The sequence below is a fragment of the Larus michahellis genome, chromosome 7, assembly GCF_964199755.1.
Source record: "Larus michahellis chromosome 7, bLarMic1.1, whole genome shotgun sequence".
NCBI lineage: Eukaryota > Metazoa > Chordata > Aves > Charadriiformes > Laridae > Larus > Larus michahellis.
Genome location: NC_133902.1, coordinates 31,719,364 through 31,740,104, shown reverse-complemented (window position 1 = coordinate 31,740,104; position 20,741 = coordinate 31,719,364). Strand labels below are relative to the sequence as shown.

The following is a 20,741-nucleotide window of genomic DNA, read 5'->3' as shown; positions in this document are numbered from 1 at the left end:
TCTGCATCTTAGAACTTCTAGCATGTCTTGATCAAAATTGGAAGATAATGTGATTTCTTGTTTGCACACAGCTTGGTTCTTACTTTGGAGCTGCAGTTTGTGCTGTGGACCTGAACTCAGATGGCCTCTCAGACTTGCTCGTTGGTGCGCCCATGCAAAGTACCATCCGAGAAGAAGGAAGAGTTTATGTCTATATCAATTCAGGTTCTGTAAGTATTTTCTCTTAAAAGCACATGGTAACACAGTCGTTCTAGTATAACAAGCTAAGAAGAAGAGAATTCCTCTCTCTTATCATAAAGTATTTCAGGATATAGGAAAACCAGCTCTGGGACCGTGATGAGAATCCCAGCAGGACTGTGTAGCACAAGGCTAGATGTACAAACTAACGCATTGCTCCTCAGGCTATTGTTGTAACTGAGGACAGACTGGTTTTGTTTTGTAGTAACTTCAGGTGGTGACAGGCTGCCACTACAGCCTCTTTGCAAGCTGTCCTCCATTACCCTGCTCACCACTCAACTGGCATGTGAAGAGCTACTTATCACTTCAGAAACGAACAAGGAATGAAAAATTTGTGTGCAGTTAGTGGCACAAGTCAGGAAAGAGACTGTCAGTCCTCAGTTTGGCAAATAAAGTAACTGGGAAGAATGCATTACAATTAGCTTCCTTTTATTCTTTTTATGGATCAGAAGTGAAAGTACAATCACTACTTTTGTGTGCTTTTGAATTTGGCTTTCTGAATTTTATCTTTGTATCTTGTTTCCTTTTCTTCCTCTCCACACTAATACATATTTATTCTCTTATGCTTGCAACTAACATTTTCTTGACATGTTTTGCTCACAGAGAACTAAGTCACTCCAGGATACCTATAACTAACTAGGGCACACACAATACCTCTGAGGCAGCTCTATTTACTACCTTTTTAGCAAATACAGTTTTTGCAGAGCAATAAGCCTCTGTATTCTGATACAAGCTTGCTGCTGTTTACGGGTGTTTGCTGTGGGAACACGTTGCAGTTCTCTTTCTTAAAGAACAACTTTCTTATTCTTCATTATTCTTATACTAAATACTGTTAAATGTCTTTTATAATGCTCGCTTCTGCACCAAGGAGTTCAGTAGGATTATAACATTGGCATCCAAGGCAATTTTAATGTTTTGAGTAATATTCCAGGTCACCTCAAGACACTCAATTAATGTGCCATTGACTCTGTTTTCCTTCAGGAGGCAAAGATGGTAGAACTGAACATAGAGCTCAGCGGGAGTGACTCATATGCAGCCAGGTTTGGAGAGTCCATAGCCAGTCTCGGAGACATTGATAATGATGGTTTTGAAGGTAAGTATCTAAAGAAAACCCATTGAGTTTAATTCTCTCTGAGCAGTGGGCTGTCATGAGAAACAGGAGGATTATGGAAATCTGGGAAGACTTTCAATTAGTGACCTGGACTTTCTCTTCTAGGCCACTGATTTGAAATATAGCTGTTTCACGGTCAGTAATGTGTAATACCAAGAGATTAGGTTCTGTCGCTTTAATAAAGAGCATGAGCATAAGCATGATGACATAGTCTGAAATTTCAGTTGCTGGACCTCAAGTGGAATCCCTAATCCTGTTTTAGACTGAGACAAGGTTTGGGGAACAATTTGCCAATTTTGTAACATCATAAATAAAAATGACACATTGAGTCAAGATCTGCTTCTGTGTCACCAATAGGAAGTACTAAACTCAGGGGGATATCAAAAACAACCTGCAACCTGGGAGGCTGTTGTGGCAGTATTTCCCACTTAAGCCCGCAGACAACTCGTGAATTGCCTGCCATGGGCTCCCAGTGGGGCTTGGACGGGGAACACAGGGAAGGACTTTGATGGCCATGCCCCAATAAGGAATTCAAAATGTTAAAGGGGCTCTGAGGGAGCTTTTTCTTCCTGTTGTCTATACAGGAGGATCTATTTCAGGCACATAAAGTTGGATGCCTAAACAGAAACTGAGAATATCCTCCCTTCCTTCCCCACCACTCAGGCTGAAACACCCTCTCTAATTATGGTGAGATATGGGTAGAAGTTTCCATCGATGTTGTTCAGGTGGAACCTGCTCAGAGGGCAGAGAGATTCAGTCTCCAGACTTGTGTCTAACTTCTGTAATAAGCATAAAATAGACATTGAAAAGAGAAACTTTCACCATGTGAAAGTTGTCGATAAAGCATATTTTAGTTAGAGAAAACAGATGAAAGGATGCAAGATGAGTTAAAACTTCTAGAATGACTCTCATGGCCGCCTACTTCCCTTCTGCTTCCAGTCAGGCTGCCTAAAATGTATTTGCTGCAGAAATCCCCATGGTCTGCTGCTCTTGGCTTCTTTCCTCCCAAGACCATTGCCTAGCTGTTTAGGTAGCCTGCAAAACGACAGCCGACTGGAAGGCCTCCAGCTAGACTGAAGACAAGCAGAGGGGACTTGGCCTAGTGGCTTCATTCATCTTGTCATGGTTTCAAACAAATAGGAATGGCCAGTATTCCTGTCTGAAAAAATGACATGTGCTCCCCTCTGTCAGAAGGGCAGGTGCAATAGACTGTATAGGGACAGGATAAAAACACAACAGGGGTTTTCTACTGTTCACAAATTCATAAACAGTTTCAGTTTTTTCCATCATCAATACTTAGACTGTATGTAGGGAGCTATCCTTTGTGCAAAAACTGCCAGCTTTTGCTGGGCTGTATCTTTACCAGGTCCACGTCTTTCTTCACGCTTCTGAATGACCCTTTTTATTTGCAGTTAATGTCCAGGGTTCTCCTTTCACTCTTCCCTTTGTCTTGTGTTCTTGATCCTGTTCTATAACCTGCAAAGTTGGAACAGTCATTCTCTTATCTGGTCTCCTTTTCCTTAAAGTAGTCTTTTCTTTCTTTTTTTTTCCCCTCCTTTGGTACCTGTCTCACAAACTCTTGTTAAATTTAGTTCCTCCTGTTTTTCATTACCTTCACAATTTTATGCACAAGTTTCAGTTTTTGCCCCCAAACATGTTCAAACTGCAAAGGAAAACTGTATTCAAATGTAGGGCTGGGGAACAGAGAACTAAAATCAAATTAATAGCAGCATAGCAAAGTAGATGTATGACAGGGAATATAACGTAAAATGGGCATCCTAAATCTGCAGGGGGAGGTGGAGCAGACAAGTGGATTAGCTTTTGAAGGGAGCAAAATCACTGAAACAAAAAAGCATTGGCAATATTGAGAGTGGCAGCAGGAAAAGCAATTTTGTAAGAAAAACAGCTGGAAGCAAAATATAAAGAGAAATTGGGTGTTAGAAACCATTTGTCTGTAGTAAATAATAAAAAAGCACAGCAGAGCCAACTTCTTCAATGATTGAAACCATCAGTATCAGCCCTGTGAAGATCATGGCGTGCGTGTTGGTGTAGAATCTGACCTTCTCAAGAACATATGTGTAATTTTAATTAGCACAACTTGGCTGTCCCGTTTTCCTCTCACCAGTGGAGAGACATAACATATTTTGTGTGTCTTAGTCACCAAAGTATGTATTCAATCAATATGGATTCAATCAGAGAACTGTTCAGTAAAACTGAATCGTCAAAACTTTGCTTTTCCTCTGATTTTGGTTTGGTGTAGCATACAGTGTTTATGATTTGCAGATAGTTCAGGTTTGCTTATTTGTGAATGAAAGTTCACACTTATTGATTTATGGTAGTGAATATCAAGATGATATAATTCATCTTCCCCTTCACTTTTTGGTTAACAGCCTCTGGCTATTTGAACCATGGGACTTTTTGGTAAAGGGTGGGTGGGTTGGTTTGTTTATGCATTGCCACAGCCCTCTGGGATTAAATCATGTAAGCGTAAAACACAGCCCTTTGTACAAGCCAGATATCTTCATTTCCCTGTTAAATGCGTGTTCATGCCTATTATCAGCTGTTTGAGAACATCTCATAGAAAAATAAATGGTTCATTTCAGGCAGCATAGTAAGAATACTTCTTGTGTTTCAGTGATTTAATCCATGTGGGTATAGCAGAGTGCAGAGTTCAGGAAAATCATCATAATTCCATGACTACAAAGCTTTTTTTTTTTTTTTTTTTGTCTTTCCCTTAAAGACCATGACCATTTTGGCTATTCTCCCTGATAACCTCTTGAGGGTCAAATTCAGTATTGGTAGGAGCAGACTTTGTCTTGAACAAAATGGCTGTATTTCGCCCAGAAATGTAGTACTTAAGGCAGTCAAATTACTGAGCTGGTCTCTATTGTTTCCATTTGCTTTATATCTATCTTCAGCACTTCTTTTGAATTCAGTCAAATAAAGTTGGTCTGGCATTGCATGCATCACGATTTGGATTTCTTTAACTCTTCCTTGTTCGTGTTTCCCAGTCAACTGATTATTGTTAAATTGTTTTTCCACAGATGTAGCAATTGGGGCTCCACAAGAAGATAATCTAAAAGGGGTTATTTATATATACAATGGCAGGGAGGATGGAATAACACCATCATTTTCACAGGTACGCTTTTTCAATGAAAAATAATCAATCCAGAAAAAACTTAAGTTTAAGTTTGAGAGGGTTTTCCCTTCATTTAACACTCAGACCACCTGAGGTACTGTAAAAGACTTCAGAAATTTTTTACATAGTCTGTGATTTCCAGACACAATATAACCTATAACAGAAAAATAAATTGTTTTGGAGGACTCAGACAGGGTTTACGGGATATAACATTTGCAGTAATTGAGGAATATTACTCTCAGAGGTAAGCATCTAACTGCCTTCAGCAGCAGGATAGTTGTGCTAACAGTTTTCATTGAATATTGTAACTCAAAGATTAGCTTTCCAAGAATAATTTTCTCTTCTATTTTTTTCCTCCTCAGAGAATACAAGGACATCAAATCAGTAATTCTTTGAGTATGTTTGGACAATCCATAGCAAGTGGCATTGATGCAGATAACAATGGTTATCAAGGTGAATTAAACAATTTTGTTTATTTTTCATTTTCAAAAGAAATTCAGAGGGAATAACCCTACCATGCTACTTGTTACTTTTAACAGAAGCAAAATCTGTTATTAAGATGACATGTCACATCTTGCATTTTGTGAGAAGAAAAAAAAAAAAGGAGGTAAAGCTGAGGCCATGCAGTCATTTTTCACGGTCATCTAACTATTATTTAAGGACTGAGAATGAAGTAACAGTAAGATCATAGAGTACAAGAAGAAGAAAAATGTAATCTTTATTTTTACGGCAGCCATCTCATCTGCTAATGTTACAATGAGCTAGTTTGGGCACTGGAAGCGTTGTTGTCAGCCTAGTGTGCTAACCTAAAAATCATACTGGTCTTCACAGAGTCTGGATTTTGGCAGGAGCCATTGAGCTCCGTGACTCTCAGTCTGTGAAAACGATACATTAACCAGAGTCAGGGCTCATGGCATTGGGTTAAAACTGTTGCGGAGTTCTTGTAGGCATGACATAGAAGTGCTAATTTGGTGTAAAACAACTTAACTGGTTCAAAGTATATATTCATTGTTTTACACATATTGTCAAAATATTTTGACGTTATGCGGATAAGCGTTGCATCAGGTCAGGTATTGCCTGTCCTGCCCCTGTGGGTGTAAAAGCCTGAGGTCATCATGAACTGCATGTTCTATACTCTGGCCGTGTCAACAGGAAGGTTACCCGGGTTAATTTGTAATGCTGGGCTAAGAGGTAGCGTAGTCGTCTGCTGTCGGGTCACCTGTTGTTTCCTGATTTGGGAGTCACATCCTCAGACCCTTCATTCATTTAGACTCATCTGAGTATTCACTTTTGCTACCTTATTTGAGAGGTATATACTGTGTACATTTCTTTCCTTATTGCATGAATAGTTTTCAGTTAATTTGGAATAAATGGAATATTTTTTTTCTGTCTATGTATAATTTCATACATGTGCTATATATAGTTATATATATATGAATTATTCACATATAAGTGTGCATGTATAGCAATATTGAATATTTGGATAAAAAAAGAAGGCAATACCTCCTATTTAGCTGAATTGTCCTTCAGTATCAGCCACTGAAACGTGGAATAGAAATCAAACCATCACATTACCAATATCTGCAAATCCAGCAAATTAGCACACAGTGTTAATGAACAGTGGACAAGTATTTGAGGAATCATCTTCTAGACGGAGAAGAATACCTTTGAATATTAGTTTATGCCTTCTAATAAAGGGCAAATGGTGTTTTAATGCTGATCAAAAGGTGAATATGCTACAAAATGCTTGTAGTACCCGAGAAGTAATTCCTGTTCACAAATTATACTTATTGATCTGTTTTTTTCTACAGATGTAGCAGTTGGTGCATTTCTCTCTGATTCTGCTGTGGTGCTGAGGTGAGATTGCTACATTTCAGTGCTTTTAAAGACCATACAATTTAATTGTATTTTTTAATGCAGTTTAATAAAACTCAGTGTATTTTAACCTCGTGGTATTCTTCTTGGTGTCTTGAACTTCAGCCATTAAGCTCTAGAATGCTCTACAACTGAAACGTTTAAGTAAACACCCTGAAGAAAAAGAAAATATCATTCTGAAACTTCTTGCAGCAACAAATAATGTGCATACAACTATTTGGATTCTGAAAAATCAGATAGCTTAAAAAATTATAAAATATAAAAATAGATTCCATTAGAGACTGGTAGATTCTGCAGAGCTTCTGTAAGCTATTTCTGAAGTGTTTGGCGAACATTAACTCTTTTCTGTTCTTAGAACAAAACCAGTGATAATTGTTGAAGCTTCTTTAAAACATCCTAATTCAATAAATCGAACTAATTTAAACTGCACGGAAAATGACCAGCCTGCCATCTGTATGAATTTGAAGATATGCTTTACCTATAGAGGACGAGAGGTACCTGGTTATATTGGTAAGCTACTTGGAAAAAATTCCAGTATATGTATTCATTTTAAATGCACCTATTTACAGAATAATGCTGTTGGTATTTAGTGGACCATTAATCTGAGTTCAGTATAAAATGAAAAATTAAAAACATGGATACCTTTTTTTTAGTTCATAATTACCCTGTAACACTGAGCCATTACACTTCTATTCAGTTTAGAGTAACAGGACATCCCTATTAGGACAAGCAGAGTTACATGGCCTAGAAGAGATAGCGATGTTAAAAAGGTGAGGTGTTGTGAGGAGGAAGGTAGAACTCCCAAGTTCTCTATTGCATCAATGACGTAATCTAAAGTTTCGATGGCAACTGGTTTAGACAACCAAAGACTAGTTTTAACTAGCTAGCTGGGTTGTGGTTCTCTAGAGTTCAGCAGGGGCTGGGCGCAAACATTTAGTAATATTTTCACATGGGTTTTGCAGCAGTACTAAAAGAGGTACCATCATAGATAGGCTCATCCTTGTACCTAAAATAATTTACCTAACAGTGATGTGATTAAGCTCACGCACATGCTTTTGAACTGCATTGTAATGATGCCATTTCAGATGGTCCCTTTCATAGCATCACAGTAACGAGAGCCGTCAGTTTGATAGGTGTTTGAATGAGCTAGTGTGCCGGTAGGGTTCACAAAGAAATTGAGTCTGCTTATTCTGTGAACACTTTCTTTTACATAGTTGCCCAGGCACCAAACTCTGTTTTGCACAGGGCCCAACAGGGGTGTCTGTCAAATTTGTCTGAACTTCCCACATGCAAATGTCTGGGTTGTTGTTTTGCAATTAGGTAGGGAATTAATGGTGGGTGAATGTCTCTTCTTAATGTAGAACCGAATGGATTATTCAGCGTGATATTCAGATGTCTTCTAAAAGCAGTCTTCCACTTAGCAACAGAGAAAAGACATTCCCTCCACAAAGCAGCTCAGGCACCTGATCATACCATTACGGAACATCATGTGAAAAAGAGAGGGTCCCGTCAAAGTTACTGAAAAATATATCTTGTATTATATTTTATATAATTCGTATTTTGCTTTTGGCAAAAACTGGTATTGCTTGAAGCAGTACCTACTGGAGGGAATATTCATGGTGAACTTATCTAAAATAATTTACTGTCTAAATTCGACTGTATTACCTGGGCGCTTTTAAGCTACTTGTCATGTGCTACTTGTAAACTGCAATCAGCCCAGCAAATACGCGGTATATAAAATTAAATTGCTTAAATCTTCTATATGAGAATATACAATATCCTGTAGGAACACAGTGTAGAGAACACATCCAAAGATGAACTGTAAAGTTTTGAGCTCAGATCTTTTGAAATTCATATTTGTTGTGAAAGATGAGCAGTCAGACTGGATAACTCTTGCTGGATTTGGGTATAAAACTTTTCATCTTAAATAGAGAAGACTAGAGGAAACTCTATCCTAACTCAGCTTTTGGTAGGCGTTAAGCAGTAATAGGTTAGTAATGCTCTGAAATTTATTTGCAATCTGTTATCATAGCAGTTCATGCTGACTTAAATAGAAAAAGAACTGTGAAGTTAAACAATATTTCTCAGTGTCTGTTGACTTATCTGTTCGCTGAAATTTAATGTCAGCCCTGTAAGTAACTGAAGCAGGTTTTCTTTAAATAGATTCTGGTAGAAAACTATAAGTATAACTTGACAAAACTAGCCCTGGTGTAAAAATATGTATCAGGGATCAGTCATGATGCAGTCAGTTTTCAGAGGGCTAGAAGCTTTCGTTAGTATGGATTTATGTCAGAGAATTTTTAAGCGGAGCATTTCGAAACGGATGTTATGGAACATGTTTAAGGAAGTGATTCAGAAGATGTAATTTCTATCATAAATTCATGAAAATTATAACACTTAAAGTTTTCATAACTTTTTATTTTCCCTGGGTTTTATTGTGCAGTGCTGCTTTATAATCTGAGTGTCGATGTGAACAGAAAAGTGGATACACAAGCAAGATTTTATTTTTCCTCCAATGGAACATCTGATACAATCTCAGGAAATGTAAAGATTTACAGCAAGAATATTGCCTGCAAAAACCATCCAGCATTTATGAGGGTAATGTAATTTTCAATATATATTGCCCTGTAAATCCTTAGTTCTTCTTTGAAAAGCACACCTGCTGCAAAAGAACCTATTTTGTTTAAACTTGCATCACATAATTTTGGAAGTAAAATATTTGTGTTCATATCTTCCACAGTTAATATAGTTTAATTCTGATGCTTTCTCAGCTTTCTGTGGGGAAGTCAGTGGGTCTGCCATCTCTTATGTTGGTCAGAGTGTGCATAATAATGATAATCACAGTGGTGAAGCAGACCATGAGCATTCATGAGATTTTTTCACCCTTTTTTTTTATGGACGACAGATCATAGATTGAGGATGGCTTGAGGCAAACAAAAAGATACAATTTTACATATATTTTCTGCTCCACCTTTCTGATGGAGCTTTCCTATGTACTCCTTAATGCAAAATCTTTAAACTTGTAATGACACAGAGAAAATGTTTATTATGTTTTGTCATTTGTAACTATTTCAAAGAACGCATGTATGGTCTTGCTCCCCTTTTTCATGTGAGTAGATGAGGTAGACTCACCTCGTATGAAAAGAACCCCTTCCTGATCCATAGGAAGTGAAATGAAGGTGACTGGTAGAAGAGAATCTGTAGTTCGAGGTTTATAGTGTGGTCTGTTTTGTGAGTTTGTTGCAAGGAGCCAAAGGCTGGCAGGACGTGAAGAAGAACACTTGCTTGGAATTGTTTGATTTTATTCCCCGCAAGGGATGCAGCACTCGCCAAGGGAAGTACTCAGAGAATCGAGAGGTGGAAAAGGGGTAGGAAGAGCACTTGTGAGAGTTTCATGAATGAATCTAGAGCTGAAAAATATGAAGAATGTGTACTGTGCTGACAAAGTGATCTCTCTATTCCTCTGCTCACAAAAGTGAAGCCTGCACACATGTCTCCCTCCTGGATGTATCAATGCGAATCCTGGACCAAGATTAGTAGTGAATGTGGTTACAGTTCTCTTGTCTGTGGAGGTTGTTGTAGAAGGAATCTGCTGTAGAAGAACTTCAGAGGAGAAGCCACAGATGTGGTAGTGCTGCCAGGGCACGTGGGCATTCAGCAGGAGGCTGTTGGAGGCCTGCAAGCTGACAGCTAGCCGAGGAGGCCTGTACCAATGCCGGTAACAGACATGGTACCAGCTACTCAGCAGGAGCAAGTTGGCTGTTGGTTCCTGCAGAAGTAGAGTTTGATCCAACAGCAACCATCCTTTGAAACTGAGGATGATACTGACTTGGAAATAAGTTAGTAAGAATCTAGTCAGTAAGATCCTGACTGCAATAGTAGTCTCAAAGTCACTGTTACCCTGGAGGAAATGAACTGTCGTACTCGTGTATCCCTCTGAAGGATGAATAGGTTTTACTTTCAATGTCTTTAAAGTAAAACCAACTGCAATCAGGACAAGGATAATAATATTTTTAAGGCCATTTGCTGGACAAGAAAGAATAAAAGTGATTCAGTCTTTCAAACATCTTAGAGGCTTGCCTATTCCAACAAAAATTTTGGAGAATAAATGGGAAGAACTCCTTCGAGTTCCTGATTCAAAGGAGTTTGCCTAGCCCTTTCTTTAAAATCCTCACGGTGGCAATTCTGTGCCCTTTTGAAACAAACATCTATTAGGATGACTGGTGCAGTTGATCCAGCACAGAGGCTGGGAAATAGATTTGATTTTCTACAGCTACAAAAAAACCTGCATGGAAAAGTCTTCCACATATTTTTCTTCTTTCTTTAACTTGTTTTTTGTTTATGACACCATTAGAAGCCAATTCTTCATGATAAAGCTTCGGGTTAGAAAGGAAAGTTTATGTTATCTACTGGAAAATTGCCCAGATGCATCTCAACTGGTAGTTGCACCTAAGTGAATGTTACTTACAGGAGCAGTGGCAAATTCCCACTTCCAAGAGTTTTGTAAGCTAAGAAAGATCTGACTGACAGCTGACCTTGTACAGATTGCTGTACCAGCAGCAGCAGGTATTTGTGTAGGAGGAAGGATATGATTTGGCTCATCACTTCCTAGAGTCTATCCTTAGTATTTTTTCCTCCGTATAATTCAATTTTCTTTTTAATTCTTAATTAATAGCGTTATAAGCATCTCCTTCCACCCACTGAGATTGTTGTACTTGTATGAAGCTCCTAAAGTTAAGTAAAAGTGAATGTCTGTCAAGCACTGTCCTTGCAAGAGACGGTGTACGTTTTATGTATTTCGAGTCAAGACTAATTAATAGCTAATTAGTATAATGGAAGTAATATAAAGCAGATGCAGAGAAGACCTTGTGGAAAATTATTATGAATTAGATAATATGTGATTTGGCCAAAGCAAGCTTGCAGATAAGAATTAAAGTAGTGGCCATGTGGAGGGACAATCAGTGTCTGTCTATCTCCTACACTTAGGGAGTAATTTAATCAGGTTTGCTATTGTTAGTACTCGGTGCTTCAAGCTGTTCAGTTTTCACAAGTAGGTAGTTTGGGCTCTGATCTGCAACATTCCTACACAGTCAAAGCTTCATGTACAAAATGGTCGTTTATTGAGCAGTTTAATCCTTTTTAATACAGAATAGGAAATAAAGAGGCAGAAAAATAAAATGCAGTCATGGCCTGATTTAGTGTTACTGTGGGAGAACTCTTTTTGCTTTCATACAGAAATATCCATGGGTTTTGTCTGACATTATCCCAACCTTCTCCATTTTAGCCAACTTTTGCCTATTTTTCTATTTGAGCAGTACAGCATTTCATAGGTGCGTAAGGCAGTACTATTAAGAGAAATAGGTTCATTATTGAATAAGACTTCTTTAATAAAAGAATCTTCCATTATGAAATGCTTAATGCGGTCATTGAATGTATTATGCTTTTCTGTGTTTCTGATTACCTCTTTCAGCGACAAAGATGTCTGGAAAAGTATAGGAGCCATATGGCATATGAAATTATTTTACATGTAAAAAATAAGTGTTCCTGTTTAAGTTAGTTCTAGGGAACCTTATAATCTTTAAAACATAAGCATACATGTCTTGTTTTATATGATTAACTCATTAGGTTTCCAATTTTCATAGAAAGATGTAAGGGATATCTTGACTCCTGTACATGTTGAAGCAAGTTATCATCTGGGGCATCATATTCTACAGAAAAGAAATGCTCAAGAATTTTCACCCCTTCAACCTGTTCTTCAACGAAGGAAAGAAAAAGATGTTATAAAAAGCAAGGTTAGTGTGTGAGTTCTCTTTTTTTTTTCAAATGCAGTAATAAATATTCACATTTTAATCTTCAGTTAAAAAAAGCTTCACATATCCATAGCGTGCGAAGGAATGCATTTCCCAGGCCAGCATCCAGTGCCTTGATCTTAATAAACCAGTGTGCTAAAAAATGCCTAATTTTTCACTAAAAAAGAAAATCTGTGCAGAACTGGTATACAATTCGTATTGTGATTTAAAAAAAAAAAAAGAGGTATGTGCAGAGAACTTATACATATATAATGTATACCTAAGAACACACAGGTATGAAATTCACTCTTTGAAATATTCATTCTTTTTCAACTACACAGGATTGTTTTTTAAAATTAATTCCGTGTTAAATACATAATACCATGTTGGTATTATTTTTGAAGCGTTTCAACAATATTGCTGAAATATTAGTTCTGTGACCATATTGCAGCTTTTCAAACACAAAGTCTGTGGGGAAAAAAGTGTATTCTGTATCCTTAAATGAGTATGAAATTAACTTTTTTTCTCAAAAAAAACTTATTAAGGCTTTTATTCCAACTTAATGTCAGGATGCTTTGAATTTTTAACTACCAAACGGTCATAAACATATTATGACTTTTCACAAACAGTAAGCTTCGTGTAATTTGGATACAGTTGACTATCAGAACCCTGAGATATACAAAGCTCCTTTGAAATGGCTTGCTTTTCCTTTTCATCTTCATTCAAAATTTTGTTTTAGAAACCACAGAGTTAGAGAGAAAGAAGGCGTTGTTGAATATAGTGACATAAATGTGCTCTGGAGCATACTGATAACCAACGCACGGACACAACTCTTGGTGACTGTAGTCTCATCAAACCTTACTAACAGTACAATAAGCAAAGTGTGTGTAATGAAATTCTCTCGCAAAAGTTAATGTGCTGTATCACAGGGGAGACTGCAGAGACCTCAGTTCTGAACGCTCTGCCTTTTATATGTCCTACTTGTAAAAAATCAGCTGAACATACACTCATTGGCTTTCCAGAGTCGGTCTCTCACAGTTAAACCTCTCTGTTCTTACTCTGGGCATGCACAATATGTTTGGAAAATTGCAAATCATCGCTTGATTCAATTGTTTTTAGGAGCAAGAGCTGTTAGCCAATTCCAGATACTCGGTAACAAGGTGATAGGCTTCTTTCTTTGAAAATACTTTTTGCTCACTATAATATGTGTAATTCACTAAAGTGCTTTTTTATTTTATTTTATTTGTCTTTTATAGTTTGTTTTTGCAAGATTTTGCTCACAAGAAAATTGTTCTGCTGACTTGAGAGTTTCTGGAAAAGTTGCTTTTCCAAAGTAAGTACAATGTGGCTTTCATCTTTTTGGAAAGGTTCAATAAAAATTTTATCTAAATTATTCCTTAATCTTTTGTATGTAAAGAACATTAATTTGCAAAAGTAGACTATGGACTCCCTGAGAAAATATGAGGAGTGAAGTTGTGTTTGGTTGAAGAATATTTTTAAATTGTAAATCTTCCAGGAAATGTAACAGAAGTGTACATAACTGAAAAAATGTTCTTGCATAATTAGAAGACCTTTACAGCTCATAAAATATATCTGCTTCACAAAAAGGTAAACTTGCATTCGACACTTCATATATAACTAGGCAAAGGTGCAGTACACAATGCATACTAAATATGTAGACATCGTAACTACTGTTAAATTGACGAACTATCAATTATTTCTGCTGCTCTTCCGAAGATACTGTACTTGCACTGTACAAAGAAGATACTTCAGTTTTGTACTGACATTGTTATATTTATTATTTCAATTATGAACTAATTAAGTGGCTCTTTTTCCTCATTTACTTAAGAATATTACATCTTCAGTTTTATACTGCTGATTGAGACACCAGATGGTTGAGTATTATGCGAGGTTCAGACTTCTTTTCCCTACATGAATTAGCTTGCATTTTCCAAAATTAATTTTGTTTTGTGATTTTTTCATTTACATCCCTATCTTTTTTTATACCCTTTAGTGTGTTTCAGTTTTCCCCATTCCTTCCAATTAGATATCACGTTTAAATCCTGTTATTATGCAAGGTAATTAACGCACTTTCAAAGTATTCACATACAATTATTATCGTCTTGCAGAATCTGTATTACACCAAGCAACACTTTGTGAGATACGTTTTTATTTAGCATCATGTTTGGAAAGTTTTAAGCCACGTACTATCGTTTCCATTCAGAATGGATTTTAATGATTTGATTTTAAGTTATATTTTATCATCACAAACTTTTTCTTCAATACAAGAAATATGTGCTGTTGCTGTGCAAAAAGAGGAACTGTACCTGTTGTGAATCTCAGATAGTTGGGTATTTTGTGTGTGACCGGGGTTTTCTCATGTAATTTATCACTTTTCAAGTCGATTCTGCTTTAATCGAGATACTAGGTTGAACCAAGCTAAAACGACACCGAAAGATGATGACAGTTACATAATGCTGATTAATCACACCTGTGTGATCCTGAGCACAAGCTTCTTCATCTTCATAGGTTTCACAATAAGATTAGTCTCTCGCTTTAACGCGTGGCCTGTAGCGTGAGTCTTCAGCCCTTCGATTTTCTTAGGCTTGAAGGTTATTTTATTTGAACGATCATAAACTTTCCAGGAAGAAAGATTGTGCAGCATTTCCACGTGTGACGTTAGCAATGCAGTTTTCTAAGTATTTCAAAGCTCTAAGAAAGGAAAACAGATTACAACAAACCTGCTTGGCATTAGGTACCCATAGCAGATTCGCAGTGTAAATAAATAGGCTAAATATCTTGATAAAGTGTGAAGTATCACCTTAAATTACATTGTGCCCCTAGAATCTCGATTAAAAACTAGTTAGCTGTGAAGCGTTAATTTATTTTGTCTAGACAGAATGCATTCATTATCCTCGAAAAGCAAAGCAAACACTTTTCATCTTGAAAGAATGAAATCAAATAGGGGTGTCAATGTAACGCTTTACTTACCGAGTTATGAGTCTTCATGTATACACTATCATGTTTTGTTTAAATTGCTTAGATTTTGGCCTGCTCTGTAAATTTCTAGTCCGCATCATGCATTTTTTAATGAAGAATGAAATATGATTACCAGGGAAAAGCTCTGGTTCAGCTTTGTTGCCGTCCCAGATGTGCACCTGGTGCTTTTGTGTACTTGTGTGTTAAGCTGGGAGGCATCTTTGTGACAGCATCTTGTTAATGAGCTTGGCTTTAATGCATAGAAGAGGACTGAACGGTAAGCGTATAACTAGTAAAACAACTTTAAAGTTTAACCGAAACTTAATCAAGCTACCGAAATGTTAACATTGTGTTTTTCTTTAATTCGCTTTTGTCTTGGAACCTATCTGCTTATGCAGTGCTTTTACCTTCTGTTGCTTTTCGAAGTGCCAGCTTCTTTCCCAAAGGTGTTCGGTGACTAATGCTTTGGTTTCAAGCCAGAATATCTGATAAATGTCTATTTCTAGGCAGCCTTTCTACAAGTCTTAATTAAACCTTAATGTCAAGCTGAAGTTTACTTTTAGCCCCCCATAGGGCGTCTGCACTTGTAACATGATTATAGAACATTACATAGATCATAAGGCAGGCGTGTTCACTTGCCCTCTTTGTCGCCTCTTTCATATTAACTCAGTCCTTTACTTTGAGTACAAAGAGTGAATTTTGAAATAATGTCTGAAAACACTGTAGCCAGAGCACGTTGCTCTTCTCGTCTGTGAAGGACAGGAGCTATCTTGGAAAAGCCAGAAGCGCGACTGGTCTGATAACAGTTTTCTTGCTCTTGCATTAATGACCTCAGGCCTTAAAAAGTACAATCCTGGAGTTGGCCATCCTATAACCGGTGTAGTCCCTGCAGTTACAGGGCTGAGTGAAAATTCTCCTAATGATCTCCAGCTGAGCTTTGTCAGAACCAAATGAAATTAATTAAAGGAGTAGTGGCGTAAAGTTTTTGCATACAAGCTGTACGTAGGATTCCTTTTCATTTACAATAATTATTTTTATAGGCCGTATGAGAAGAAAACATATCTCGCTGTAGGAAGTATGAAGACTGTATTGTTGAACGTTTCTCTGCTTAATGTTGGAGACGATGCGTATGAAACTGTCCTCCACATTCAAATCCCTAAAGGTCTTTATTTCATCCGAGTTTTAGAATTGGTAAGAACAAAAAAAAAAATCTGTCAAACAGTAATCCTTTGATATTTTTTCTTTTTCAGCCAAACATTTTTCAAATTATGTTAATGGATTGTTGAGTTTCTTTAGGTACTGACAACCTACACACACACCCCCCAGAAAAGCTGACAAAACTCTGGTTTTTAAGTTCTCAGACTTCTACCTACCCAAACCACATGCAATTTAATCAATACAGCTGACTTAAATAATTTCAGTAACAGGATGTGATGGTAACAGCTAAAATTAAAAAAAAAAAATGGTTTTGAAATGTTTTTCAAGATGTTACTGCTACTTTTTGTCTGATGATCATGTTTTCAGTGATCACAGAGATCTCGTTGGACCTGCCCTTTTTCACATAGTTTTATGACGAAGTCACAAATCTAATTGTGCTCTTTTTCTGCCTTTTTAAAATAAGTGCTCTCTGCGTAGAATCCCCCTTTCACAGGTTGGCTTTGAGCGGGTCTGGGTCTGATGCATACGCCTCAGCTTCACTATTAGCAAACAGAAGATGAAGTAACAGGATACAGTAATCAATCTAAGGATACATTGATGGACAATATGAGCGTTCTGTATATTTGCATCAGTGAAATAACAAACACGCTAGTTCAGGGAAATATAAGCCACCCAACTTCAGTGTGTACGTGTGATTTGAAATGTCCGAAAAAAGCAGTTTTCTTTTAATCATTAATAATTTGTCCTGTATTTTAGGAAGAAAAACAGATACATTGTGAAGTATTAGATAAAGAAATGCATGCAGTGAAACTTGAGTGCAGCGTTGGTTATTTATATGTAGATCAAAAATCAAAGGTAAGCTACATATGAAGTTACGAGCTTTAAAAACACCCTAAATATGTTATGAGGATTTTCGGGGGGGAGAAAAAGCCTTGTTTTTCAGAATCTCTCCTTCATTCCCAACTAACGCCTTTTATCATGTTGGTTTCTGAATCTTTCTGCTACTTTTAAAATTAGTTGCTTAAACGTTCTCTGGAATAATTAATTAAGGGACAACATAGTTTGTATTATGCATCAACTGATTGTGCTTGGCTTCTTAGCCAAGGTGCCTGACTAATGCTATGAACAAGTGTGTTAGGTCAATAGAAAGGGAGTAGAAGACACAAAAAGCAAGTATTTTCTTAGTTCTGAATTTTGTTAGAGCAGGAAATTCTAAAGGAGTTTAATAAAATATTTTTATTAAATCTGTGTGAAGACACACTATCATTTGCTATAAAGAAAATTTTATTTGTTCTACAGCTGGATTTTAGTTTCCTCTTGGATGCAAGCTCATTTACCAGAGCAGAAGATGACCTCAACATCATCATTAATGCTACCTGGTAATGTCTAATAAAAATTGCTCAATGAAAAATATTACTAGCTTTGGAAAACGGAATAGGGAATGCTGAAAAGACTGAGCAAAGCACAATTGCAAGAAAGCACATCGGTTGCAAATCTGTAGAGAAAAGGAAATTATAAATCCCCAGATAATAGATATTTAAATAATGAGCAGGTTTCCGCCTGTGTAAAATGTTCCTTTTTTTTTTAACTGCCAGCCATGTTGTTACCATTAAAATATTTTTGTTTTAATAAGACAAAAGATCTGTTTCATATTTGTGTATAGAAATAACGCATAGTATATGATGATGCATTCGATACTCACTTTTCTCTCATTGCATTTTTATAGTCAAAATGAAGATGGGAACATGTTGCTGGATAACATGCTAACTTTAGTTGTACCTCTAAAATACGAGATTGAGTTAAATGCTCATGGGTAAGTCACCTATTGCTATACCTGCACATCCATAGAACTGCTTTCTTGGTACTGTTCTCAATTCCCAAAGCTTTTAAGCAGAAGCGCGATGTAGCTGAAAAATCCTGGGAATGAAATGGTGCAGCTGTCCCGGGGTGTGACCCTTCCACTTCTAAGATTTTATTTCCACCACAGTGAGATGAGACCAATGGATATCTATGGTGCTTCAAACTTCTCTCTTAACAGACTAAAATTTTTTTAAGAACAGGAATATTTTTTATAGAAGGAGGTATTTAATAAGAGCACAGCAGATCCTCATGTTCCTTGCTTAACATGTATGTTAACATCTGTGGTCTACGTTAAGCATATCGTGGGAGGTGTCCCTGCCCAGGGCAGGGGGGTTGGAACTAGACAATCTTTAAGGTCCCTTCCAACCCGAACCATTCTATGATTCTGTATTCTGGGTTTCCTGTGGGGCATTCATGGAACATAGTTTTGGGTGAGGATTTATGACTTTTTCTGATTCATCTGCTTTTTTAAGAGGAAAGAGTACAAAGGTAGAGGACTTCTACTCAGTGTTCCTAGATTTACTTTAACGCAAACTCAGGTGTTTTCTTAGAACCAACCTTACCGGAGATAGCATGGAGCAGAAAGTTATGTTAACAATGTATAACAATTCCATTAATTTACAACTTCTAAACCATTGTAGATTTGTATCACCAGCTTCGTTTGTTTATGGAACAAATGAGAAAGATTCACCAGCTACGTGTATGAAGGAGAGCATCAACTTCACTTTCCATGTAAGAGTTTTTCTTTGTAAACCCTATTATCCTTGTTTTGAAGGTTACCACTTATATTTCCAGTGTGTCTAACGAGTCTGCACAGTCAATAAGAGAACTTTTTAAGGGCATGGTGAGCAACTATTGAGCATTAGCACTGGGAAGTGGCTGTTAATCCCTCTTTGAACACTTTTTTTGGCCTGGACAATCTTCTACTGAATGGTCACAGAAAAAATACTTAGCCCAAGTAGGATTGAAAGTGGTAGAGCATTTCTGTCTTGCCACTTCCTCCGTTAAGAAACACTTTAAAAGGAATTATCTTATGGTAAGCAAAAGGAACTAGGAGCTCCTTGGAAGGGATCTATAGGTATCAGATTTGTCTCCAATGGATTAAAAGCAGGAGTTGGACATTAATCTCTCCTAGTTCCTTTTGCATGCTCTCCCGGAAGGCAGTGTGTATGACCTCAGGGTAGTCATCGCAGATTAGCACTGCTTACTCATTGGCTTCAGAGAAGTGAAGGGTTCAGTAAGCCTACGCAATGAATTAAGAAAAATGTTACAACTCCTAGCAGCATCCACTTTCATGACAGCATAACAATGCAGGTGCTACCCCATTCTGTGAAGTTTTATGTATTTATACTTTATATATATGTTTTTGTTACTTGAATAGCGACTGTGAATTAAAGCTTTAAATGTATAACATCTTCCCCACAAGGTTATCAGTGCAGGACCAAGCATGGCTCCAGATACAAACTTAGAGATAATGATACCTAATGCTTTTCCACCCAATGACTACAAATTATTCAACGCATTGGATATCAAGGTAAGCACAAGTTACGCAATATAATTTTATTAGCTATATGAATTCTATGAAAAAGAGAAGCAGAGCATAGCAGAATTAGGTACTAAGTATGTGTTCAGTTTGTTAGCTGTGGTGAAGCAGTGCGAACAAGAACAGGATGATATTTCAGCCCCATGCGTTTTAGAATTCCGAAAGTAAAAATTACATTCCTTTTGAGCTTCTTGCCTTTCAGAAATCTGTATTCTGATTATTATCTGATGTTTAAATTCTAACAGTGATGATGTTATTTTTATTTCCAGACTACAGTTGGACAGTGCTCCTATAATAAATATCCCAGAATCTGTAATGCAACAGAAAAAAATGAAAACATATTAAAGGAGGTCATCACTTTCTTTTCAAAGCCTGCTAAGAGACAAATGGTAAGGTCTGTCTTCAGGCATCAGTGGGAAATAAATGATCACATGAATGAGCCTTAAGGCAACAGTATACCTTATAGAATGAGGTCACCAAAGCAGTCTTCCAAGGATTTGTGGTGCGACCTGTGATATGTTTGATGTCGTCATAAGTGACGTTAGTGAAAGAGCTGAGATCTGAGATGAGAAAGTTAATTAATGACACGTCACTAAAGTCAGGGTGGATGAGAGTCACCTAGAACGACCTGCCGAAGGGTGATGTAACTGAATGAGTGGGCTAACAGAATGGCAGATGAAATTCAGTTACAAATCAAAAACGATGCGTGTAGGAAAAGCAGTCTTAATTTTAATTACATGAACTATGCAGATTAAATATTCATTGCCTTTTCCACATCAAAAAAAGTGCCATCAAACATAACTAATAAGAGCCAGGTTAAAAAAAAAACAAAGTAGTACTCATGGTGGAAATTCTTACTGAAGGATGTTATGAATGCCAAAAATAAGTGAATTCCAAGGGATACTATACAAATTAATGGGACTGAAAGTCATTAAGAATTACAAAGTATATGGAAATAAATTTTGGCTTGCAAAGCTCTTATTAAAAATATTTGGGAGGCTGGGAGAATATCGTACGTGCCTGGCCTGTTCAAGCTCGTCCCTCTGCACC

At 37.1% G+C, this 20,741-nt stretch overlaps 1 protein-coding gene across 2 annotated transcripts in view; it reads left to right on the top strand.

Annotated features, from left to right (window-relative positions):
* Positions 1-20,741, top strand: part of ITGA4 (integrin subunit alpha 4) — a 39,846-nt gene that overhangs the window by 14,156 nt on the left and 4,949 nt on the right. Inside the window, exons 9-24 of one of the 2 annotated variants that reach the window (XM_074593658.1) lie at positions 72-209; positions 1,219-1,330; positions 4,393-4,487; positions 4,850-4,940; positions 6,299-6,344; positions 6,718-6,872; positions 8,806-8,960; positions 12,005-12,154; positions 13,408-13,484; positions 16,171-16,321; positions 17,045-17,143; positions 17,588-17,667; positions 18,015-18,101; positions 18,790-18,880; positions 19,575-19,682; positions 19,961-20,080. In XM_074593658.1, coding sequence (XP_074449759.1) covers positions 72-209; positions 1,219-1,330; positions 4,393-4,487; positions 4,850-4,940; positions 6,299-6,344; positions 6,718-6,872; positions 8,806-8,960; positions 12,005-12,154; positions 13,408-13,484; positions 16,171-16,321; positions 17,045-17,143; positions 17,588-17,667; positions 18,015-18,101; positions 18,790-18,880; positions 19,575-19,682; positions 19,961-20,080 — 1,755 coding nt within the window. Of the gene's footprint in view, positions 1-71; positions 210-1,218; positions 1,331-4,392; positions 4,488-4,849; positions 4,941-6,298; positions 6,345-6,717; positions 6,873-8,805; positions 8,961-11,987; positions 12,155-13,407; positions 13,485-16,170; positions 16,322-17,044; positions 17,144-17,587; positions 17,668-18,014; positions 18,102-18,789; positions 18,881-19,574; positions 19,683-19,960; positions 20,081-20,741 lie in introns of those variants that run through there. The other variant, XR_012588193.1, reaches the window with a different exon arrangement.